A 27003-nucleotide genomic window follows, 5' to 3' on the forward strand; every position below is an offset into this window, starting at 1 on the left:
GTGCTGGTAGAAGCATTTATTGACAATAAGAATGGTAAAGGCGAAGACCTCTACATGGCCCTTCGGTGCTCCCTTAGTGTCAGGGTGCACCGTTACAAAGTAAAGGAAAGCCCTTGGCGCGCATTCCATCTCATAGCACTGCAAATGATCTGGCGCTGTTCTTGAGCGGAAGTGCTGGTCAGTAGAGTCTCCCAGTAAGACTTCGCGACTGCAGATGATGGGGCATGAGGGAAGGTGGGGCATACGAGGAGGGTGTGTATAGGAAGCCCCTCGTTCGCTGCAAAGTTTGCATGTTGAGGGTATTGGTGTGGGTATCGGGCATGTAGTAGTATGGGGTATGGAGCAGTCCGAATTTGTAGTCGTCGCCAGTGTGCGGCCCGTGCTATGCTGAGGGATGGGGATGTGCATTCCTTTCGTTTTTCCCGGTACTACGAGAGGATATCTCGGAAGGAGAGTAAGCAGTCCCGGGCCAGTAGAGGGGGTTCGACTCCTCCTGCCCGGAACGTGAGACTTCGCGCCAGGGAGTGAGCCTCCTCGTTGCCAGGGAGGCCGGCATGTGCTGGCGTCCAAATTAGGGTTATGGGTCGCCGGGCCTGCCAGAAGCGTACTAAGCACGCAGCGGTGCAGGACATGGAGCAATTAGCATAGTTGAGAATGACGGATTGGGAGCCAGTGATAATTGTGGTGGCAAATGTAGATACGAGAGCAAGCGCGATGGCTGCCTCTTTTGCCTCTGTAGTGCAAGTGGTGATGATTTAACTAAAGGGTAGAAGCTTTGCTTGATTGTCGGCTACCGACAGGACAACGCGGGAGCCTGACGTATATTCCGCTGCGTCCACGTAGACCACCTCATGGTCCTCGCCACGCTTTTTATGGAGGGCCCGAGCCCTTGCTATTCTGCGGTTCTCGCTCAGGGTGCATGTTCTTGGGGATGGGGGGAGGGGGGGTATGCTGAGGCTAAAGCGGAGGATAGGACACCCTCGGTAGCGGAGGAATTAAGCGGAGGAATTACACACCCTCGGTAGGGTGTGTAATTGGCGTTAGGCTTAATTGGGATAATAGAGTGCGGCCAGCCTCTGAGTTAGACGGGATATTTGTGTCTCAAAGGTGGCTTCTGTGAGTTCCTCACCGGTGTTGTGGACACACGGTATTGAGGACTCAGGCGTTGGATGTGCCGGGAGGAAGGTGTGGAGCTGCTTTCGTGCAACTCCGTAGTAGCGCGTTTATCCGGTCTTTCTCCTTCTGTAGGAGGGGTAGGTATGGAAGAGCATACGCGCTGCGGCTTATAATGTAAACCTGGGTGAGGCAAAGCGTGTTTTGCTCGCGTAAGCCAGCCCAACGGTTCGCTATGCGGTGAATCAGTAGGGTGGTCTGTGGAGCGTGCGTTTGTAGAGTCTTTATGACTTCTCCGTTCGTACCATGAAAGTGGACAACTAGCCCTAACACGCGGATTTTGAATACTAATGGGACGGAATGGGTACCTAGCGTAAGGATGATCGGAGGAATGACTGAATCGTGAGGCTCGTGGTGATAGAGAAAGAGCTTCGATTTTGAAGGGGAGCAGGTCAGGCCACCCTCCTGTACATATGTGTCGGCGGTGGTTAGTGCCAATAGTAGGTGTTGTTCTATTTGGCGTCACTGCCTCGGTTTGTCCAGATAGTGATGTCGTCGGCATGGAGCTGAAATGGATGTTGGGGATTTGAGCTAGTTGTTGGGATAGGTGAAGGAGTGCTATGTTGAATAATACAAAGGAAAGGATGGTCACCTGGGGCGTACCTCGTGCCCCCAGTATACTACCTGGGAGGCGATGGTTGCCGAAGTGTGGCTGTGCGGTGGCTGAGGAAGTCCCGGATGTAGTTGTACATCCTGGCACCGACTTCCAAGGTTGTAAGGTTCTGTAGGATAGCTGAGTGTGTAAAGTTACGAAGTGCCTTAATAAGATTCACACCTAGGATAGCTTTGGTGTCGGCTTGAACCGCTGTGATTGACACACTGCCAACGCAGCGTATTGCTCTCTTGTCGTGTCCTTTGTTCGCATTAGATTTTTCCGGAGGTGCTGCGGTTTTCCCACACGATGGAATTACGCAACCGATTACTATCGTCCGTCATGCTTGGCGACGCCAGCCAGACATACCCACCGGTTTCACCAGCCATCGTGTGTGCCGGTACTCAGGGTCAGCGGGATCCTGACATCTTTAGCGCCACCGTTGAGAAAGACGTTGAAAATTGGCTGGCATTGTTTGAGAGAGCGAGCACCATCCACAGATAGGAGGGTCCCCTAAAGACCAACAACTCTATCTTCCATTTATCGGGCGTGGCCCAGCTGCAGTTCAAAAACCACGAAGCCGATCTCTGCACGTTGGCTGCCTTCAAAACCAGCATCGCGGAAATTTTCGTCCGCTTGGCGTGCGCAAGCTTCGCGCTGAACAACGCATACAATTTCGATCCCAGCAAACTTGCGAAACATTCACAAGCTATATAGAAGACATCGTCGACCTTCGCCGCCATGTCACCTCGACTATGGCGGGGGCGGACAAGATCGGTAACATCATGCAGGGCATTTCCGACGATGCCTTTCATGTGCTGCTGTCAAAAAAAAACTTGGCACTGATTCTCAGGTCATCGAGCTTTGGCAGAGCTTTGGCGAGCTCTGCAGGCAGCGTCTTCCCAAGCGGCGTCCACTTGTGTCCGACGACAACTTCGCAAGCATGGCTACCGCTCCTGACACGGACTCCCCCTTGGCCAGTTCAAGCGGTTCTTCTGTGCTGAGGTCGATCGTCAGCTTTCGCTGCTGCCCTCAGCTGTGCAACCACCCTCGCCATTGCCTGCCAACCTTCGCAAGGTCATACAGCAGCAAGTTTGCGTAGCTCTGCCTTCTACCCGCGAGACTCCGCCGTTGCCGACTCCCGTTGCCTTCACCAAAGTATATATATGCACCTCTCTGCTATGACGAGGCTATCGCACGGCCACCACCTCAGCCTGTTGTGTCATTCCCAACATCCGTGCCACTGCGTCCAGCTCCTCAGTTCGTTCAGCCGAGGTACCCACATAGCAGTGGACAATGGCGCGCTCCCGACAACTGGCCAAAATGTTTTGCGTGTGGTCTACCTGGCCACAGTGCACGACTTTTGCCGTCGCCGCGCAACATCCTGCTGCCGCAGCTTTCACTCCGATCCACATGTATCCCTGTACCCTTTGTCTATTGCATTTCCCGACCCCGGCTAGATGTCTTCATACTCGGACCCCCGCCTTCTTGTTGACCGCCGTCCGCTATCGCCTCGATGCCGCTCGCTTTCGCAGATGCGTCACCGTCCTTCTACACCCGAATGGGAAAATTAATCGCCGCAGTCCTAGAGACAAGAATTGCGTCACCCAAGAAAACACCAAGGCATCTCCATTCTCCAAATAATGTGATTGATGGATGTGTGGAGGGTGTCACTCCGCTCGCCCTCGTCGACAGTGGTGCCGCAGTTTCAGTTTTTAGTGTCAAACTTTGTCACTTGCTCAGAAAGCTCACGACGCCAGTGTTATGTTCAACGTATCACTTCGCAATAGCAGCGCAGACCGCATCACACCAGCAACTACATCTATTGCCCGCGTTGTGATTAACGGCCTCCACTACATCGTCGAATTTTTGTACTCAATTCTTGTTCCAACGATCTTATTCTGGGCTGGTACTTCCCACTAATAATGCCGTCATCGACTGTTCTCGACTTCTCGTGCTGTAGTGGAATTTTAAACACTTTGCGACGCCTCGTTTCTTTACGCATGTGAAGCTGAAGATACATTATTTGTTGCAGAAGACATTGCAATACCACCACACTTCTCAGCCCTTGCGACAATGTCCTGCAATATGGCCGCTAATCCAAGCGCACTTTTTACGCCATTTGCTATCTTCGTTCGTCACAAATGTTCCGCACTGCCTTTTGCTCTCTTAGAAGTTTGTGACGGCATCAGCAGACAGCTCGTATCCAACCAATTCTCATATCCCTCACTTTGCTTCGTGGGGAATGCATTGGCCGCGTTCAGTGTGTCGACCCTGGTGCCATCATTGACATGCCAACTAACTCAATCACCACTCATGAGGTCGCCGGACTGATCTGTGCCCCCGCGGAAGAGTCCGCTTCCACAAATGTCCTAAATAGCTCCATCGCCGACACGTTGACTGCTTCCCAACGCGCCACGCTTCTACGCCTTCTCGACAAGTTCCGTTATTCTTTTGGCTGCGCCAGCGTGTTTGCTTGGAACGTACGTCAAATGCTTCTCATCGCATCATCCCGGGTACCAGTGCGCCATACCAGAGCGACAGAGCGCCATGTTATCTTTGACCAGCTTTCCGATATTTTCGAGCGCGGCGTCATCCAGCCTTCGAATAGCCCCTGGTCACCCGCAGTTCTTGTTAAGGACAAGGATGGATCGATTCGTTTCTGTGTCGATTGCCGTTGACCTAACGAAATCACTGGCAAAGATGTTTACTCTTTGCCGAGAATTGACGCACTTGACTCCCTCCAAGGTTCTCTTCTATCGACCTACGCAGCGTCTATTGGTAAGTCCCCATGGCAGCAGACAACCAACTTGAAACGGCGTTTGTCACGTCAGACCGCATATATTAATCACTTCGTGAGAAGCCAACAAACAAAGAAGCCAAGGAAAACATAGGGCAAATTTCTTGTACTTAATTAGCAATTGAATTAAAGAAATGATAAATGAGTGGCAATTAGTGGATGAATAAAGAACTTGCCGCAGGAGGGGAACGATCCCACGTCTTCGCATTACGCGTGCGGTGCTCTAACCAATTGAGCTACGGCGGCGCGGTTTTCGCATCCACTTTCTTGGGTATTTATGTGTTACTACTGGAACTAACCTTGGGAGTGTTAGCCAGCGCCACCACTCACAAACCTTGGAGGCGGATGTAGAACGTCCTTTCTGCCGTAAGCCTCACGAGTACGTGATCTTTCTGGGTGAAGGCAACTGGTCCCAGAACAACGATCCACGTCTTCGCGTAATGCGAAGACGTGGGATCGTTGTTTTTTCATCCACTTTCAGTGCCATTAATTTATCATTTCTTTAATTCACTTAGTAAGTACCATTTCCCTATGTTTTCTCTGGCGTCTTTCTATGCTGGCTTCTCATGATTTGATTAATGAAAATCAGGCCCCTCATTTAACCCCATTCTTTCTCGTTCTTACATAATGAGGGTCTCGAATCCGGCAACATTGATACCTTTATGTAGCATGCACGGGTGTACGCCTCGTGCACCGCCTATAGAGGCGCCACTGAAAGCCACCTAGCGGGCGCTTCCAACGGTACGCGCGGGAGCAGTAGCAGACGACAACGCTTTGCAGCAAGGGCGGCTGAAGTTCGCGGCTGTGATTTGTCCTTTGTTCGGGCGCCAGACTGCTTCTTCTGCGGTGACAGCTGTAGGGAAGACGCAGACCTTTGTGGGAGCGGGTATGAACACGACGTTACCGGTCTTTGGGACAACAAAGTCCACATACGTGCCAGGTGCGTCCCGCAGACAAACGCTATGAACTCCATTTACACGAAGTGGAGCTCATGTGAACTAGCCGACAAATTTTGTTGACTAATGCAATGTCTCGACCGTGTTTTTTTTTTTTTAATTCTAGCCTTGCCGCAATGCTGCTTCTGTAACTCAATAATAAGCACCCGTCGTTAGTGCAGACTTAGAAAACAAATCCGGACGGTGCGATGTCTGCATATGCCGTTGTGATTTTTCTGCCGATGAATAGATGTGACCTCGCCGAATAAGTGTAGTCAAAGTTGCCTGAAGAAGAGTAATTGGGAATTTATTGATAGATGCATGGTTTAATAAAAGCGCGTGTTAGCGCTGTACCGCCGATAAACTGCCGTTCGCGCTGCAGTTTTTGCAATTTTAAATTCCCCATGGGAGCTGCAGCTTGGAAATGCACAAAACTAAAGTCTGACTAACTTTTCAGTACTTTTTTTTTAATGTTACTAGAGGAAGGTGCCACATGATATATTTAAAGGCAGAGCAGCGCCAGTCAAAGTAGCTGAGCGCTGGCGGCAAGGCAGGGTTTAGTCCTCTGCGGCGTAAGCGTAATAAGAAATAATTCAGTTGAGTACAAAATTCACTTGCAAGAAGCGACTACATTGTGAAACAAACAAATCACTCTGCGTGTTAAGTGTGCTCAGACAGCATCAAGGTGTGATGACTTACCAAACTTGACGCGAACTATTCAGCGAAAAATGGAACAAAAATACTATATGCAACAACTATTAGCAATTCTCACCCGCAGCTACCTATTTTCTAAACACATTTCCCCAAAAACCGCAATATCTAAGATGCCCTCAGGCGAAATGAATAAAGCTGTTAAAGAAGCACTTGCTTGGTGTCATTCCGATAAGACACAGCGTGTATTATACCCTTTACAAACGAGGCAGTGTGAAAACCTCGCAGCTCAAAAGAATCAACAAGAGTTATGCATGAAGCAACTAGCAACAGTTAAACATGTGCGAAGCCACGCATAAAATAGATATAAAAAAAAATGAAGTGCGCGAGAGCTGGTGCGAGAATTTACCTGGCCACATAAAACTAACAATTTCAGATCTTGCAAACTTCTGTAGCTTTAACATACAACACAATGCGCTCGTGCAGTCGTGCTGCCTAGCTAGCCCAACGCGGTAAAGCGGAAAACAATATAAGGGGCAAACGGCATTCCGAACTTTAGCGAAATGCTTCTAAACCACATGCTGCACTGCAGACGAACTTCGTCGCTTACGCGCTAACTACGATCGAGTAAAAAAAAAAAAACACCCAAGCGACAAAGGAAAGGATGAGAATAAGAAATTTCCCGCCGAATCGACGACCCATTGCTACCATTGCTCCTGCTGATGAGGGTTTGCGGGGAATGATTAGAACCGTATCGCCGGCATGTTTTCGCCGGTATTTGAGCCCCTCACCCTGCAACAATTCTCCTTCGACATTCCTTGAAGCTTTGGCCAACGCCTCCTATATTATACTATGCCTGGAACGTGAGCCGCAAACGCGCTGCCCTTCCCTCGCCTGTACTCTCCTCCTTTTGGTACGGTGGCGAGCGCCTCTTGCGGCCAGCCCTTGTAAACACGCCGGTGGCGCGGTCATAGTTGTAGTGAGAAACTCTATATATGGGCGCGGCTACCGGGAGCGACGTCGGCAGCCAAGCGGCTGGCGCGTCGTGAGCTTTCGGCGGCGGCGGCTGTGGTTGTCATGGGGACCGGTACGGTGGCGCGCGCCGTCCTGCGGCGCATGGTCGAAAAACTCGGCAGAGAGCTTCCTATGGAAAAGAGAGCGACGTTCCAGGCATATAGTTATAGGAGGCGTTGCTTTGGCCATCCAACACATGCGAAGGGTGTCGCCTGTTTTGCTCTGAAAACACGAATAAGGCGGAGAAGCACCATCAGCGACACAACAAACTACGGCGTGCTACGGCGCGCGGCTCGCTCCTCTCCCGTGCGTTCTGCGTAAGGCCGCCACCAGTGGCGCGGCCATCGGCGTGCACTACGCATATATTGCCTTCACTCAGGAAGGAAGGAAGGATGGATGGATGGATGGATTATTCCGGCGCAAGATTCCGACGCTCCAACTATTACACGACCTCCCGCACACGTATAGACTCGTGCAAGGGCAGCCCGTTTTCTGACTAGGTGCGGCTCTCACACGGCAGCGAAACTTTTGGTCAAAATGAAGATGGCGCAGGCGGCGGCTACTGCACAACCCGGATGTACCACTGCAACAGAGGTCAACGCGCAGCTCGCGCCATCTGGTAGCGACACAAGCAAGTACGTAGCGCGCGAAAATTCACCGACGCGCGTGCGCAGCATCGGGACACCGTACGCGATTGCTTCTCCGACGCAAATGTTTTGTCCACATTTTGAGCTCCCAAGTTGAGGGTACGACTCTCAAGCGGGTGCGGCTCTTACACGAGTCTATGCGGTATTTGTATCAGGTAAGCGTGAAGTAGCTACTTTATACAATACGCATGTGCGCCTAACCGCGCAGCATGTGTACCTAAAAGCACGCAGGTGTGGCAGTCACGTGGGCACACCAGTATTCGTTAGGTCCAATACGCTGAAATGAATAGGGTGAATCGTGAACACCACAAGTTTCTCTCGAGGCGAACTTCTCTCTCGCCGTACACATATCCTCAGCATTCTTTCTTCTACGAACATCAATCATTCGTCGCCGCTGCACCACGGCGCCGACGACTGTGTGGATTTGATAGAACTGAATTTCGCATTTTGGCACAGCTTGTGAATGGTGTAATGCATAAACAAACATTTCATCACCCTAATGTGCGGATCTGTCCGTTACGTGAACGTAACCATTACATGAGATTACACGTTGCATAGACTGGCAGAAATCCACAAGAACACCAACTATTACATGCATTGCATTTAATTTTACACCATTTAATGAACCAGTTCGAGAAAGCTTCGCTTCACGGACTCCAACATGCGCATTGAATGAGTTTCATATTTAAATAATCCTTTCTTTCTGGCTAAGCCAGCATTTTTCCAACATCAAATACCAGAATCTTCGAAAACACAGGCCGAACTTGTTTATTTTCTCGTAGTATCTTGATTTCCGTTGTTTCTGTTGTGAGCGAAACAGTTACTGAATGAATGAACGAGTGAACCAAAAAATAAAAGGCAAGTTTACATCAACATCTAAATAAAGAACCTGCCTATTGGCCACCTACCCAAGCAAAGCTGCACCAAGGCCTTTTTTCTCAATGAAGTCGCACGAATGCTCTTCGATGCCTTCCACACAGAAAATGCTTACTCACTCATGTGTCTCTTGATTCTTGTCTGGCATTTCATTTGTTCGATCAGCGCCGCAACCACGGGAGCTACGATGGCAGTGGTGGCGGTGTTGGAAAACAGCATCGACAGCAGTGCGGTGGCCACCATGAACAAGAACAGCAGGCTGGAACACAATTTCAAGCATGCATGCAAAGACTCACGTAAGCCGCAGATGATCAGTAGGGCACGGAACATGCGCAGTATAGGGAACGGAATTTCATTGCACACCTAAACGAAACAAGACAAAAAAAGTTCACAGGAAGATGGTGGCATTATTTAATATTATATTCTGGTGTTTTACGTGCCAAAACCAGATCTGATTATGAGGCACGCTGTGGTCGGACACCGGACTAACTTTGCCACCTGGGGTTCTATAACATGCACCCAACACACATTAAACGGGTGTTTTTTTTTTCCATTTCGTCCCATTGATATATGGCCGCAATAGCAAAGATTTGATCACGCGCCCTCGGGCATACCTGCGTCTGAAATAGATAAAGGTGGTTGTGAAATGGTTATTAGTGACAAAACAAAGGATGTCACCGTAGCCACCTTTTCGGCAAGAATACTTGTCTTCGTCAGGACCTCACACATGTGGCTGTGGCAACTAGATTTTATAGTTTGTGAATCAGAGTTGCCACATTCACTATATTAGACAGAAAAAGGCCCGTGTGGCACGGTTATTAACGACTCAATAAAGTGTCATGTAAGGCTAATGATAGATATATAGTCGCGGCTTACTTGCTTAGAAGCATTTGCGTTTCAAAGACGTCTCACCACCCTTTTTTAACTAAATTCATTCAAAGCACGTTCATACACACGAAAATGTGTTCAGCTACTCTTCAGCTAAAGTCGAAAAATCCGAGGACACCTAAGCACTTCTTACGAGTTGTGAAAGCCAAAGCATTAATGTCCAAATGAGCGCCGCTGAGCAGCCTTTCGTGCACGGAGTAAGACATTTAGGAGGTGAAACTCCCGTCAGCGCGAGGGAGCGCGGGCGACCAGATAAGGTCAGTAATTGGGCTTCTTCGATTTTACACTTCTGGCTACCCGCGGGCTGCCAGAGCCAGCCAGAGCGCCTTCGTTTTTCTCGGGTTGCTCCGCCCACCGCGCGACGCACTTCCGCCGGGCGTTCGTTTTGCTCGGGCTGGACGGTTCTGGCTACCCGCGGGCTGCCAGAACCTGCCAGGACGATTTTGGTCTGGCTGCTCTCTGGAAGTTCTCTGGCTAGCAGACGACTAAAAGAGGCGATGGGCGCTCGCCGCCATCTTTGCTGGGACTTCACGGATTGCAACGCGGGCGCTTGAGGACTTACATTTACCTCGCTCAGCCAACTGTCTACGGTCATCTTCGGATTTCCTTACTTCTAGCGTTATCTTTTTAGGTGCTAACGCTCCGTTGCGCATCGCGAAGCGGTGTGATACGAGCTGTGGTGAAACGCTTGAAGCTTTTGTGTGTGTGTCCCCTGATTGCTTCTTCGCGGCGGTGAACAGAGCGCCGCGCTCTCATGCGTGCATGTTAATTAACTGCATCGTGTTCCACGAAAGTTGTAGACGCTCATCCACACATTGCGGTACATTTTGGGTTCGTCTTTCACTGGTGGCGTTCCTTCTCACATATCTCGCGTATTTATATATCTCTCCTTTCTCTGCAATTAGCCAAGGCTTTGCAGCTAGCCCATGTTCGCTCCGTCTGTCCGTCGTATGCTTAGGTGGCAGCTCGAAACCAATGTGTTCGAACTGCAGGCCGTTGATATAAGAATACACTGATTGCACTCGGTACATTAGACACACACGTACGTACATTGGCTTATTGCTCTCATGATTGCGACCAATGTTTTTCGTGTGAAACGTTTCGCTGGTCACAGGCGACGTGCATTTTCATGCGCCAGCCGCGTCCCCAGCTCCATGGGGTCAAAATGAGAAGCACCACCAGCCACAACAAACTTTCTGAAATCGAAGCCCGTGCAAGCAGGTAGGCGCGAAATTTTATGCGTATGAGACGTACCCGATAACCTGCTTTTTCATGTCTTGTAATGACACAGCGCCAACTCGTCAATGTCGCCAGTGGGCGACGTGATCGCCGCGAACAGGGATCCTCCAACTATCGCTTTCGAGTATACACAATCACGATTTCGCGTCTTGTCATCCGCCGCGTCGGAGGCCACCTATTGCGCTGCGCAAGGCGAGGTTGGCCCAGTACGCGTCCTGCGCCGAGTCGCGCGAAAGTGATCGTATTCCTGAATGCAACTATATATTTTCAAGCTGGTAACGCATAAATGGGCCGACTACGCCGAGCGCGCGCCGGCCTCGCCCGGCGCTGCCATGCTGGTAGCATGTTTACATTTGGCCAGCTGTAGCGGCGTTCGATTTTGCAAACTTCGGGCAGGTTCGGGTTGTCTTGGGATCCCAGCCCACGTGACTTCCTGTCAGAACCGGAACTAGCTGGCTGCCATCTGGCTGCCAGCGGGCTGCCAGAACTCCGAAAATCGAAGAAGCCCATTGTTGTATGCGCCGACGGGACCACATACAGTGGCGGCGCCATGTGGCGCGTCGTAGAAGCCGCAGCGAAAAAAAAAATTCAGCGCCCGGGCAGGCGGCTTCGGCGCGCTCTCAACGGCGGTAATTTCTTTCCAGGCCGCCAGGCGCCGCCAGCATGATAACGGCTCCGCGGGCATGTGACTTTTTCTGGTCGCCGCAAACAGCGGCGTTTCCACTCCTAAATGTTTCTTGCTCCGTGCTTTCGTGTTAGGATCTTCTCGCGGGCACACGAGCGCGTTGAGGCGCTTGACCAATGCCTCCTATAGATAGCACAAGGCCGATGCACTTCGACCCGTGACGTCATGCTATCTTGCCCGACCGTCATAGAATCTAATGGGGACGCTCGATCCCGAGTAAGGAAGGAAGGAAGGAAATCAACTTTATTCAGGTCCTGCAGGCCACGAGAGCTGCGGGCTCTCATGGAGTGGGCGTCTCCCACGACGGAACCGGGAGGTTGAGTTTCCTGGCGGCGTCGTGGACCTGCTGGACGGCCCAGAGTTGGGGAGCGAGTTCTTCGCTCCGGATTGCCTCTTCAAACTTGCGCTTGTCCTGTTCGTAGTTTACGTGAGCTTGCGAGCACGGCCAGAGTAAATGATAAACGTTAAGGGATGTATTGCAATTGGTGCAATAAGACTTGCCATGGGGATTGTGATGTCATCGTTTCATCATGCCGGGATTCGCATCGGAAATTTCGGCCCAAGTAGCATGATATCATAAAGCAGAGTGCACAGGAGTGCATATATGAGGCGCTGGTTTAGCCCAGTGGGAAAGACACTCAGCTTCTGATTGCGCGGTCGCAGGCTCGAATCGGCCTAGCGCTAAATTTTTACAACAAAGCTGTTCTCCTCTAGTTTGTCGGAATTTTTCCGTGGCTTGTTCACAAAAAAAAAAAAAAAGAAAAGACACAAGCGGCTGGAAAAGGGGATTGGGCTTGAGTTTTCCCCGCAAGAGAACCATGTTTTCTCGTAAATTGGAACTATCAGTACGCTGTGTGTGTGTGCCGCATTTTACGAATTTTCTGACACATTTCATTTAGAGTAATGCAATTAGTTCAATAACACACTTGCGACAGGCGGAGGGCCTAAAGAATGAGGACATACCTCAAACGGCAGCTTGAAAAGTGCTTTGTCTTTCCGTGTAACCGAATTATGGTTTCTGGCATATTTGTAAAAATTAAATTATGGGGTTTTACGTGCCAAAACCACTTTCTGGTTATGAGGCATGCCATAGTGGAGGACTCCGGAAATTTTGATCACCTGGGGTCCTTTAACGTGCACCTAAATCTAATTACACGGGTGTTTTCGCATTTGGCCTCCATCGAAATGCGGCCGCCGTGGCCGGGATTCGATCGCGCGACCTCGTGCTCTGCAGCCCAACATGCCCCATAGCCACTGAGCAACCACGGCGGGTAGGTACACTTGTATTACATTCCGAAGCTATCGTGCCTGCAGGTTGTGTGTAAGTCATACCAGAGTCCTTCCATGTTTTTCTGGTCACGAAACTCCGCCGTCACGCTATGGGAGAGGTTCATATGCTGCCCAAAGGTGCCGCGACGCGGCGCCACTGTGCCACAGAGGGCATCGTTCGCGTACCGAAATGCGTGCGCAGTGCGAGGCGAGCTGACTTTTCGGGTACGTTCTGTGCATGTGCTGTGCTATTTTTCGAGTGTTGGGCTGTTTGGTTGAAGTGGTGGGGTGGGACAACGATGACGAACACGTGTTGCGCGCCTGGGTGCCGTTCCGGCTACAAGGGCACGACCGAAAAGGTGTCGTTGTTCTGTTTACCTAATAACAAGGAGCAGCGCGAGAAATGGAAGCGGGCCATACCGCGGCAGGAAAGTGGCGGTTTTAATTTCGAATCGAAGTATACACGTGTGTGCGCGAAACACTTTGACGCCTCGGACATCGTCACTGCGTACAATTTCAACATCAACGGCGACGACGTGTCCCTGGAGCGTGAGAAGCCGACGCTGAACATATTTGCTTTATGCTTTGTTGCAACGTCAATTTGTGTTATACCAGGATAGAGTAGTTCACAGCAATAGCGCCCTTAGCTCGCGACCATCTATGAAAGGTATAGCATTAGAATTCCTATAAATGCAAGTGTTAAAACAGAATAATATGCATTGTTTTATTTTCCATTGTCCTTTAGTCTTGGCTAATGATGGGCTACAATTCTTCAATTGCACGTACTTTTAAGTCTATAAGCTGCTATGAGTGAGAAGGTTATTAGCACACTGTTAGCTACATTTGTATTGTGATTTGCTGAGCAAGTTTTGTCTGCATGTTTAAGTAACAGCTGAAGAAGTAGAAAGGTGGTATCTCTAACAAGCCATTTAAAAAAAATTGCTGTATTTGTGATGTGGCTACTTGTGTTCGTTTGAGAGTTCTTTAGCCGTGTGTTATGAAATGCTTATGCTTTACACTTTCTTGTTTATAGAAACAATCGACTATGCATTCTGTACTTATTGCCATTCGTTTGCTGGTGTTTGTTTCCTGCCTCCCAATGCATACCTCTCACGTTTGATCTTATTTCTTTATGCGTATTATATCAGTGTCATGCTTTTAACAAACTTCTTGCATTGTGAATGGTGGACCATTTGTGACCGGACGCCTCCGTGCTATCTGTATTTCGCTCCGCTTATTTTACATGATAAATAAATGATCGTGCTTGTATTTTGTTTTTGCACCAACACGTTTTATTTATTTTCTTAATCGAATTATAAAGTTTTTTTTTTTCATTTTTCGACCATGATAAGAATATCAGGACCGGTGATTGCAACATTTTAACATATTGTAAATAGTTGCGAATTAAGAACCAAAATACCTAGTCTCGTCGTTTCTGCGTCGAAACCACGAGCAGTGAAGTGCTGGGCTTACTGACGCTTCTAAACGGCTGCTTGCTAAGGCAATTGCCTAATTACAGCTAGTTTCAACTGTGCAGGTCCTAACACTTCCGGTTCGCCTTAATCCGTTGTTAAAAGCCGCACCGAAGGCATTTAGCAGGATGCGTTGTTGGGCAAGTTGGTTCATTGTAATAGGAAACATTGGTTGCGCTTTCTAGACAATCACATGTAAGAAGACAGGACAGGTCTGTCTGTCTGTCCTGTCTTCTTACATGTGATTGTCTAGGAAGACATTTAGTAGCGAAGTTCGTCTTGCATTAATTCTACCTAAATCTTATTCAGAAATGACATCGCTTTGCAAGAAATCTTAAGCGCATGGAGCAGCTCAGTTTCCTTTTCTTTGTCATTAAGTATTCTACGGTAGCAGCCCTTTGCAATAGCAATTTCATTCTTTTGATCTCGTTATAAGATACTGCCCACAGAGTCCTTCTATGCCACAGTTTAACAGAAACTGAACAGCTGTGCTCGGCGAACAATCTGGCGCTATGCGCAACGGAGAATTGGCGCTTACTCCTCTGGTGATAAGTGGGACCACTGGCGTTTTGTTGCGAATGCGCGGTGTTTAATTTAAGGCAAATATTAAAAAGCGGAGCCCACCGAAGCGTTGAGGCGAACGGCGATGACGAAGAAATCCGGACCGGGACCGCCCGGCCGTGTACAGCGACGCACTTCGACGGGGGCGAAATGTAAAACACCCGTTTATTTAAATTTAGGTGCATTTTAAAGGATCCCAGGTGGTCAAAACTAATCCCGAGTCCCCCACTACGGCGTGCCTCATAATCGTATCGCGGTTCTGGCTCTTAAAATTCCAGATCTTTCTTCTTTTTGGTCTGAGACCGCCGCAAGCTCCATGTTTGAGCGGCTTTTTTTTTTTTTTTGTCCCGTGCGCTCATATCATCTCAGAAGACACGCTCAGGCAGTAATTTAATTATATTCAATGTTAAAAATAGTTACGTGAAACTAAAGCGATCGTTGAGGAAGTTGAGAAAGCTAGAATACCGAGGCTGCCCCACACACAACCACTGCGGTAGCGGCGTTCGCATGCCCTCTCATGCACGGTTGCGCCTCTAGCGGCGGGCGCTGGCGCTATATGAAACTGAAGCGGCAGTTTCGTGACCAGAAAAAAACATGGAAGGACTCTGGTCATACTTTACGCATTTTGGGCCGCAATTTACTTTTAAACATTAATGTAGATCAATAGGGCACTTAGGCTTGACGGAAGGCAAAAAAGAATAAGGTTGTTTGCTGCACTTCTCCACATGTGCGTGACGTACGTCGCTTATGGTTGTGGTGCTTGTGTGACGTCGTCTTACGTTAGGCGGGGTGATGTTAATTGTCTAAAGTCCGCACCAGCTTCACCGTAGAAGCACTTTCACAGTGTGGAATGGAGGCGAATTTCCTTTCGAACTTATTCAGCTTATCTTATACAACAATGGTCCTCATAGCAATTAGTGAGGTGATGTTAGAATGCAGGGAAGAACCTGCGCGGACAAAGAACGTGTGGATAACACAGGCTTCCGACAGCGAGGGTCACGTGGCGTGGCTTCGATGCCCTCTCCCCTCGCGCAACACATTGGCGTGGTAGCGGGTGCTGCGCCCTCCTTGCTCCCTCGAGACGCGCACGTGACGTGACATCGCAGCCAATGCCAATTGGCTGCGACCCTAATTCCGAGTATGCAAGGCTCGCGCATTGACTACACGAAAACCGAAAGAGCAATGCAAGGGTGTTCACACCACCTGGAAAAGCTGGCGCCCACGAAGTACAACAAGCGCAGGGCGACCCGCGTCGCTAGGCCGGTCTTCTCCAGCGCTACGGCGAACAGCACGGAGGCAAACACCACCGCTCCCACTTCCTGGAAAAGGTGCACCACGTACGACACTCGCGGCGTAGTGCACACTGCTTTATTGCTCTGCGTTAGATGTAGAGCTCAGAAATTTTGAGGAGCCGTAATACGTGATCCTTTTGCAAAAACTAGCAGGCGCACATTCCCATGCCACATGCACACGAAGGCGAGATCACCGGGCTGTAGGAGAACACCTATCATCCTGTCGATTACTCCAAAAGCCATGCTCCGCTGGCAATGGTTGTTCGCAAACTCATCTTCTAAGCATTGTTCTAGGCGGAAAATTGCAGGTAACGATGTGAAGCTTTACAAATGGTGAGCACACCTAATACATAATCTAGCGAATATTTGGTGGAATAGATAGTAACATTCCGAACTCCGTCATTAACAAATTTCTCGGGTCCTTATAGAGTGGTGGGGCGCCCTGGTTGCTGGCATGAATCCTTGTCGAGGCTTCTCAGGTTAATCTTGTGAACATCTGCCAACTTTAGTGAATTCTGAGCCAATAACACCATGGTAAAAACACTGCGATCGCAAATACTTTTCAGCATTGAAGCTGACATAGTGTGCACAGACAGGTACGTAGGAGATCAACGCATTCCTTCAAAAATGGCCGTCTTGACATAAACAACTCTATACCGTAGATATTTTGCATCCGCAGTCCTGCCACCAACATGTTGCAGTAAGTTTGTGCGCTCTCAAGAGCACTTTTGAACGGGATAAATCTAGATATTAATGTCACGTACAATACAAATTGAGAAGGCTATTTCCTCCGCACAGAACGTTCAATGAACTGTAGTTTAGAGAATCACAACAGCTATTTTGATAGGATCAGCATTCGATGGAAACTTGATGCATTTTAGTACATGCCTTTCAATATGAAACTTCATGCACGCCAACTTGGATTACCAGATGTGCCACTGCCAACTAAGAACACAATGTTGGGCATCTGGGCACATCACACTAAGTATGTAAACATTTATGGCCAATCTTCCAAAATTGGTATATGCCACTCGATAGGTTCTGCTTGCCCGGATAGGCAAGCATGATAGAAGCCGGATGAGGTCGGCAACATAAAAATGAAGTCGGCCTCAAAAGCAGCCGAGTGTGGAGAGAGACGTCGTTAGAGTGAGAACACAGTGTATATTGAGCGAGGAGAGTTGAGCGGCAGAGAAGGTAAGACGTTGATGGCAACAAAAATGCTGCACAAGTCTGGAACAAAGAACTGAGTAATTCGGCCGTATGGTGTGTCGCTACATTGTCTCAATGCTAATATCATTTGCCTCGACATTCACAGCGACAAGGGTTCTTCCGGAATATTCGCTTCTGAGCTATAGCGCTGTTGACGAGATCACTACATTCTTAACAGCTTCAGTTTTGTCAACATGTTATAAAGCAGGCGAGGACATAAAAATTTTTTCTCGAATAGAATGGAAACCTGTTATTTAAGCTAGCTTTCAATTACTTAACATGCTTTCACATGGCGAGAGGTGCCCGAGATAAAGCTGCTTAGAAATTGCCCTGGCAATATTGAATGATTATATCTAATAAGAATTTCTGATCACTTACGGATGTCGCAAAGGCGCGTTTGAGAGACATTGCTAACCTCTCGGTAATATTAATCTCTAGTGGTCCTCTTTGGATTAATTACCTCTATACAGAAACATAATATGTTAAAACCGTAGCCACACTCTATTGAACGGAGCAAATTTAATCCATCTGAACGTGTTGACACAAACTCACGTCGAAGTATGCGGTGGCAGTTTCCTCGGTGGAGAGAATGTCGAGTAGCGGAAAGAGAACAAGAGGCATCATTGACGTCACCGGAAGGGGAAGTACAGCTGACAGCCAGTACATGGCCATCCAGAACATCACGTAGGCGCAAAGTGACGGCTGGAACGAGCACGACGGAGATAAAAATTTATTCATTACCCTGTACGCACAACTTCATTCATGAAACGATGCTACTAATAGTTTGAACACATAGGAGAACAAATAATCAGAATCAGAAGACGCGTATGATGCTTCAGAATAGTTGAAAATATGCTCCAGAATAGTTCGACCATTTTAGAACCACCGGTACTATAGTTTTGTTATCCCAGAGATTGCTCCCTTTAATTCCTTCCACAGTGGCTGCTAAACCATGCGCTTTGTTAATCTTTCAGGGTGTCGCTTATCACTTCATTTAAAAAAGGCCTATGGCTAGTAGCTTTCTGAACATGCCTGAAATATCCTTGTGATTGCACGAGGCCCATTTTGCATAAGGTATCGATTGTTTTTTTTTTCTGATACCTTCCAACCCATATTTCTTCCTTTTTCCTTTCATGTTCATTCGAATTGCTTATTGTGTTCTGGGGTTGGTGTGTGACAAAATTTCACCGATGATTACGATACTCCCTAATGCGAAACTTGAGCCAGCACTTTACGTGTTTTCATTTTGCAATCTGTTGGCTGGCGCGGATTACCTGTCTCGTGCGGCACGTTGCAAACGGAGCGAAGTGTGGCGCCACTGCCTCGCTGATCTCGAGATCGCGAGAGGCATCACGTGGGTGGCACGTGTGCGTGATTCACAGCAGCCACCGCAGACTGACCTCCACACATGCAGCGCTTTATTTTTCCTTGTATATGTGGCGTCATCGGTGAACAGACGACGCTCGCTACTCTGGCGCCCTCTCGTAGCCATCGTCGCCGCAGAACCCGTCTTGCGCGCTACAACGCTTTTCTTCTCGCGCTCTCGACATATCCTCTTCGTCCACTTTCCGACTCACGGTTCCGCTGCACCCTCCTTCTCCGCTTTCCTTCTCGCGCTTACTTTGCTATCTCCGTCTTTCATCAGCCGCTGCGCTCCGTGTTCGTTCTTTTACCCTTGGCTGTGCTCGTTCCCTCATTTACGAGGGACGCCGACGCCGATGCTCGTAGCAGGAACGGGCGCCTAAGAGATGTGCTCTAAGAGTACAATCAGATTTCGAGGCGTGCTTTAATGGGGCGTTCTTCAAGTTGCACCTAATGCACGCGACATATGTGTTTTTGCATTCCGCCCCATCGCAAGGTGCCCACTTCGGCCGGGGTCTTTTTTAGAGCACAGTTCTTAGGCGCCAGTTCCGGCATTAAGTGTCGGCATCCGTCAGCGTAACAATGCATACGAGCGCAGTGAAGATTGACGGTGCGATCGCAGAGTGCGAAAAGTCATCAATGACGGCTATAGCGAAGAAAGCGCGAGGAGGAAGGCGGAGGAAGCCACCTTGTAGCAGCACCAGATGGCGCTCACAACAGCGCATCCGCGGCAGCGGCAGCATTGGCCGTGCGGGGGAACAAAGAAGAACCAGAAAAAACGCCTTCGCGCATAGTGTGTTTGCGGGAGCGTTTCTCGATAAAGATTACGGTTGCATAAGCTGCAGTTTCCGGAAAGCGGCAGTGGTGCGGCCCGTCTATGTATTGCGCTGCGCGTAGCGTTTTTTCCAGTCGGGGATGTGGTCGGTGCGATGCCTGAGTTTATCGCGAAATGAAAACACGCATAAAGCTGCGCAAAAATTTCGCGTTAGAGAGTATCGTAAAAGTCAATCAAATTTTGTCATACGTAAATTAGATAAAAGGTTTGTGCTAGTTGCGCAGCAGCATTGCAACAAATAAGCTAGTTTTTGAAAATAATTGGATTCTTAAAAATATTGTAAAATAATCAACGTAGGCACTTTGAGAAACTATGCAGGATACAAAATGTGGTATCTCGTGGCCCTGCCGTAACGATTGGCTCCAAGGATAGACGTCTGTAGACGTGTAGAATTGATGCGTTTGCACAAAACTTGGGTAGAGCAGCAACTGCTTACGTGTGGTAATGTGAAAGTGTTATAATGCCTTTAGTGAAATAATCTAAAGAGCAGCTATTAGGTGGCCGTTCCTGCATTGAACGTAACCCTCGGCGTAACCAAGCGAACGAGTACAACGAAGCATGAAAGAGCGAACGAGGATCCCAGCGGGGAAAGGAAGACGGCGTTAGCGAAGGCAGTGCGAGCAGGAAAGCTGTGGAGGATTCTGCAGTAGAACCGTGATGCAGAAAGTGGAGGAGGAGGGTATGAAAAAAGCGCTGGACGGAAAGCGTATTGCCGTGCAAGACGTGTTCTGCTGCGACGATCGCTACGAGATGGCGCCTGATTAGCGCACGTCGATGATGCGATCTATAAGACATGCGCTGAGCGGCCACCTGTACCATAGATTTTAAACAAAGCGCTTCATGAGTGTATCTCTGTCTGCGGCGGCTGCTTTCAATCGCACCCACGCATCACCCACGTGCTGTCTTTTGCGATCTCACGATTAGTGAGGCAGTTTCACCCCACTTCGCTCCCTTCGGAATCTGCCACACGAGACAGATTGTGCGCGCCGGCCGCTATATCGCGAAATAAAAACACGTAGAGCACTCCGCAAATTTTTTTTTAATCGTGACTTCGAGCTCAACAGCGTTACGCCGTAGCTATTAAGCTACCGCGGCATATCACGTTCCTTGACTACAGAGCATGAAATTAATCGGCGTACCTCATTTTTATTTCGTGCCAACCGCGACCTGCCACGATGGTGACTGAAGCACATATTTACGGCTCGGCGCTTGCATGGAAAGGAAGCATATAAACGCACCTTGCTGCAAAAATAGACCATGGGCGCGAGGAAGAGGAGCGGTATGCCCATGAGGATGTGCTTCGACCATTTGTTCACTGCCGAGGGTATCATTAGAAAGCCTGGCGTCGCACGGCATCCGGCCTGTTTCAGGACTTGTTCTTCTTCTACCCGTCTTCTTCTAAACAAGTGGCGTGTAACGATGATAACGATGATTTCCGTGCTAACGACATATAGCTGTAACGGTAGATTGGCCAAGAAGAGGTTGTTGCATATGAAATGGAATAAAAATGATTCAAGAATACAATGCAGTATGAGAGTTAATGAATAGAAATGTAGTGGCTGATATGAAAAAAAAACAATGTTGACAGTGATGGTGATGATGGTGACAATATTGTTAGAAGCCAGCTCCTTGACCTAACGATGAAGACGACGATGGACGGGACGTTGTGCGTGTTTATTGAGTCATATTACCACCCGATTCGTGGCCTATCCCCTTCAGTGGGTTTGTGCCATTACCTGAGGCTTCATCATCATCATCATCATCTTGGCGATCTTGGTTCAGTTTTTTTGCTAGCCGAACCTTTCGGTGTTCCATCGGTGCTAGCTCTGCGCTTAGGAATTGCGTTACTCGGTTCTGGCTTCTCCTGCTTTGGGGGCTTAGGTCAAGTATCGGGTGGTATTTTTTTTGCTCAGCTTGTAATTTCACATTACACTATTATATATATATATATATATATATATATATATATATATATATATATATATATATATATATATATATATATATATATATATATATATATATTTTCTGCTGTGTTTTTCTGTTAGCCTTGCTTAATGTCTGTAGCATCACCTGGCTACGGCTTCCCCGTGGTCAGCCTCGGTAGCTCCTCAGGAGCTGCCGCTTGAGTTTTTTCTTCGCAGTGGATCCGGCACTGTTCCTGTGCCCATGGTGCCGACTGACGGCAGTCCGATCAATATGAAAAACCCAAAAACGATTCAGGGCGAATTACAGAAGGCCTCACCCCACTTCCGACAGATCACAGCGGTCTGTCAGTTCGGCAGAGGTGGCATACTATGCTTCACGCCGACCACACCTGTGACAGAGAACTACTCAATTGTTCCACATTTGCTTCCCATCCTCGTCGAAACCTCAGCAGTCACGGAGGCATTACGGAATCAGGGTGTAGGCGAGCCCTATGTAAAAATACTGAAAGATATCTATAGCGGCTCCACAGCCACCGTAGTCCTCCATGAAGAAAGCAACAAAATCCCAATAAAGAAAGGTGTCAGGCAGGGAGATACGATCTCTCCAATGCTATTCACGGCGTGTTTACAGGAGGTATTCAGAGACCTGGATTGGGAAGAATTGGGGATAAAAGTTAATGGAGAATTCCTTAGTAACTTGCGATTCGCTTATGATATTGCCTTGCTTAGTCTCAGGAGACCAATTGCAATGCATGCTCACTGACCTGGAGACGCAAACAAAAGGGTGGGTCTAAAAATTAATCTGCAGAAAACTAAAGTAATGTTTAACACTCTCGGAAGAGAAAAGCAGTTTACGATAGGTAGCGAGGCATTGCAAGTCGTAAAGGAATACATCTACTTAGGACAGGTAGTGACCGCGGATCCGGATCATGAGAGGGAAATAATCAGAAGAATAAGAATGGGCCGGGGTGCGTTTGGCAGGCATTCTCAGATCATGAACAGCAGGTTGCCATTATCCCTCAATAGAAAAGTGTATAATAGCTGTGTCTTACCAGTACTCACCTACGGGGCAGAAACCTGGAGGCTTACGAAAAGGGTTCTACTTAAACTGAGGACGACGCAACGAGCTATGGAAAGAAGAATGATGGTTGTAACGTTAAGGGATAAGAAAAGAGCAGATTGGGTGAGGGAACAAACGCGAGTGAATGACATCTTAGTTGAAATCAAGAAAAATAAATGGGGGGCATGGGCAGGACATGTAATGAGGAGGGAAGATAACCGATGGTCATTAAGGGTTACGGACTGGATTACAAGGGAAGGGAAGCGTAGCAGGGGGCGGCACAAAGTTAGGTGGGCGGATAAGATTAAGAAGTTTGCAGGGACGACATGGCTGCAATTAGTACATGACCGGGGTTGTTGTAGAAGTATGGGAGAGGTCTTTGCCCTGCAGTGGGCGTAACCAGGCTACTGATGATGATGATGGTGATGATGATGATGATCATGACGACGACGATGATGATGATGATGATGATGATGGTGATGATGCTTCCCCTCCGGTGAGCTGTTTCGTCCCACCACATCTAGCATGCTCTAGAGGCATTGTACGAGGCGTGGATGTCACTTCAACCCCTGAGGAAATTTCAGAAATGTTCTCGCTGTCTGGCGTCATCTCCGTTTACCGGTGCAGTCGAGCGATAGACAATAAGAAGATACCAACAGAGTCAGTCATAGTTACATGTGCTGGGACGATGCGGCCAACAGAAATTAAGGTCTGACCCCTAATTTACAAGGTAGAAGCACTAGCTCCACACATTCTACAATGTAACAAATGTTGGCGATTTGGTCATAGCGTCAGGGGCTGCAGATCTGCACCCCGCTGCCGTGCTTGTGGAGACAGCCACAGTTTTAGTGATTGTTCCTCCAAAGAAAAGAAATGTCTCTGTGGTGGTGGTCATTCCGCCAACTACTCGAACTGTCCTGCAAGATCACAGGAAATGCAAATTGTAGATTTAATTGAAAGGAGACGTTGCTCACGCCGTGATGCTGTTGTTGAGGTCCAGGGGAGGTCTAAGGGATATGCAGGAGTGACAGCCCGTCAGCAAATGGCTGCAGACTCAGCCCTTTCTGATTCTATTGCGACAGCGGTCGAAAGGCGTTGTCAAAAGCTATGGAACCATTAACATCAAACCTGTCGGAGACTCTAGCTCAAGCGTTGACGTCACAAATGATTCAGCTTTTCAGTCCTTTAGCGAGTGCTAATGCTAGCTCGCAGATTATTACACAGACTATAACATCGAATGCTGAAGAACTAACGGATCCTTCATCAGTTATTGTACAAGACGCAGACAATGCGAGGCCATCAACTTCAACTCAGCAGACCGACAACGGATGCTTCTCTGGATCAGTGTCGGAAAACAACCAGGATGTAGAAATGGACCTCCCGACTCTTAAACGCACAAGATCACCTAACGATAACTCATCGATCTCTGTCCCGCACTCAAAAAGCAAAATGTTTCCGAAAGATAGTCTTTCCAAGTCAGATTGTAATCTTAGCTCTTCCAGCTGTGACCCTCAATCAATACCAACAAAGTACGGTAAAGACAGTCTTTCGAAGAAAGATTTTTTAAAGACAGTATTTTAGAGCAAGCGGTGTCTAAAGTAGGCATTAATTCATCATAGGTATTACAGTGGAACTGCCGTTCCATTATTTCTGCAGCTACCAATTTAATATATTTTTGCTGACAACTTACTCCTGACATTGTTCTTTTGCAGGAAACTTGGCTCTCCAATGGCCAAGATTTTCATATAAAAAATTATCGCTTATTTCGATTGAACCGTCCATCGAGAGGCGGAGGACTTGTTTTCTTGATAACTAAAATATGCCACAAAGTAAAAATTTCCTACCAGTATATGTCTGCGGACTGTGAGAGACTAGCAATAGATGTAACTATTCCTGGTTGTTCCCCATTTTCCTTAGTTAATACATATTTTCCCACAGGCGTGCATGATACTCGTTTTCTCGATACAGTTGTCAAATCTTGTAGGAAAGAAATTGTGATAGCCGGAGACTTTAATTCGCATCATGTGTCTTGGGGTTTCAAAACGGACTCATGTGGAAAGCGATTGTCGGACTGGGCAATTAATCAAAATTTTTGTTGCTTAAACACGAAGTCAGCTACCTTTATTCAGGATCTTTCTAAATCGACATTGGATCTAACATTTGCAAGTTCAGGAACTTCCGTAACTTCCTGGTCTACTGTCGACTCAGCCTCAAATAGTGACCACCTACCTATTAGGTTTGATATTGTCTGCCCTGTTATTCCCCTGGAGACTCCGACGCGTACTTTTGTCAATTACCAGAAATTTCAGAGTATCTTGAAAACGGTCCTCAATTCCCAGAAAACAGTACCCAATGACATAAAAGCCATGAGGTTTTGCGCTGTAGTAAAAAGTTCCTTTAAAAAGTCCCAATTTAATGTTAAAATAAGCAAAAGTACTACCTCTCCTTGGTGGAATTTGGATTGCTCGCGGGATTATAGAAGACGAAAAGCCGCGTGGAAGAAATTACTTTACAATCAGTGTCCGAGTAACTGGAGTGATTATAAATTCGCAGCTGCTACGTTCAAGAGAACAGTATCGAATGCCAAACACGAGTATGACGAAAAACGTCATGAATTCCTCTCTAAGCCCCGCAACAGAAATGCTCGGTTCAGATTCCTTCGATATCGAAAATTCATACCAACACCAGTGAATACTGAATCGCTAATACTTTCACCACGCGAGTTATCTGCTTCTTTAGCATTCATAGGAAAGGGCTTAGCGCAACGCTTAACATCACGTTTCCCGAATGGGCCATAGTGCCTCCCATCGCCGATGACTTTGTGGAAATCACAGTGTCAGAGCTCTCTGATGTCCTTACATCTCTGCCTGCCTCAGCTCCAGGTCCTGACGGCATTTCCAATGCCATGCTAAAAATGTTGTTTGAAATGTCTTCTGATGACATTCTGAACACAGTAAATTATTCAGTAAAAAAATGCTTCCATTCTGGATTCCACCAGAATGGAGGACAGCCAAAATTGTATACTGTACCTACCAGGATATGTATTTACATTTTTCCCACATGGCACGTTGATAACTCTTCTTTGCGCATACTCTGCTAGGCCTGCCTTCTGAGCTTTGTCACACCGCTGGGGCAAATCAGTTGAGGATAGAACTTAAAAGCTATGCTTTGCATGTATGTTCAGGAGCAAGTCTACCATATCCTTGCATTTGTGTTTCGTATAAAATAGTCAGAAATAGTCAACCATGTGTTAGCCTGGAGAAGTAAACTTCGTTTCTATAGTTGAATAAGCAAGCTTGTTGTCTGCTTAATTCAATTTCAATAGTAGTATAGTTAGCTTGAGCAAAAAATATATACATAGTTATGCATACAATATGTGCGTAGACTATGCAGACGCTAGGTGAAAGCGGAAATTCAGTTTTTCACTGAAGTAAATGCTTTTTTTTTTCGATTAAGAACACGCGTTCATGCCCTGCTTAGCAACTACACGATGTGGTCTCCACTACTCGGCCCTTGATCACGACCTCGCGGAGAGAGAGAGAAATAAACTTTATTGTGAGACCAGGCTTCTTGAGCCCAAAGGTGGGTGGCCTCCTCAGTCCAGGTAGCCATGGCTCGCTGCCGCCGCCCGAGCCCTGTTCACCAACCGCAGCTGGCTGTCAGGGTCTTGCGCCACCAGCAGAGCCTCCCACTGGTCTTCCAATTCTTAGAACGTTTATTTCAGCTGTTTGCAGCACAAAGGCGGAGAGAGGGACTTTGTCCTCATGCTGTTCCTTCAAGCTCTGTGTTCGAACGTGGTCAGCCTTGCACACGGCCTTTCCTTATGTTAGCAGTCGTGATGTGCTGAACTGCAGGTCAACGAATTGGTTGATGCTTGAGACCGGCAGAGTCACTGAAAACTAAATATGGTGATCGTAATTAAGATTCGAGGAAGTGATTCACACTGAGCTGGCAGCGTGCTCACTTGATATCACATCAATGAAGATACCCTGCACAAAGAAGCGCAAATAGTGGCAGCATGGATTGAGGACAAAAAAAAACGTAATCGGTTGAACTTCCACTTATTAAAATATATCGGTGATAAACCATCGTCACGCAATAATTCTGGCGAAAGTGGCACGCCGCACTCGCGACGACAAATGCTGCGAACAGTAATCTTACAGCGCCAAGAGTGCGCAGGGCTACCTTTATTAAAGGTCATGCGAACTTAACAACCAATATCAAGGCATCATAGGCGTCGCCACTTTAATAGCGTGGTCAAGACTAGGGCGAAACGTTGCCGTGAATCATGCACGGCAATCAACGCAAGTCTAAATCCTACCTCTCGGCCGCGCACCGTGCGCGCAAAAGCAAGAGATAGGTGCGCGCAATCACACTTGCCTCAGAAAACATAAATGTACACGAGATGTGTGAGTGCTTCGAGTTGTAGAGTACTAGGTAAATTTCACAACATCTCCCACGTACGCGAGTGGCCTCTTCACATTGGCCTCTTTTCGGCACCGCATGCATCACGAT

General features: G+C 48.0%; 1 protein-coding gene across 1 annotated transcript in view; it reads right to left on the reverse strand.

The window, feature by feature from the left end:
• Positions 1-17984, reverse strand: part of LOC142574689 (Na(+)/citrate cotransporter-like) — a 59519-nt gene extending 41535 nt beyond the window's left edge. The window contains exons 1-3 of the mRNA XM_075683722.1: positions 17856-17984; positions 16003-16178; positions 8808-8947 (exon numbers count right to left, since the gene is read on the reverse strand). Of these exons, the coding sequence (XP_075539837.1) occupies positions 8808-8947; positions 16003-16178; positions 17856-17984 (445 nt within the window). The remainder of the gene's footprint in view (positions 1-8807; positions 8948-16002; positions 16179-17855) is intronic.
• Positions 17985-27003: the final 9019 nt, after the last annotated feature.

This window comes from Dermacentor variabilis, chromosome 3 (assembly GCF_050947875.1).
Source record: "Dermacentor variabilis isolate Ectoservices chromosome 3, ASM5094787v1, whole genome shotgun sequence".
NCBI classification, from domain to species: Eukaryota; Metazoa; Arthropoda; class Arachnida; order Ixodida; family Ixodidae; genus Dermacentor; species Dermacentor variabilis.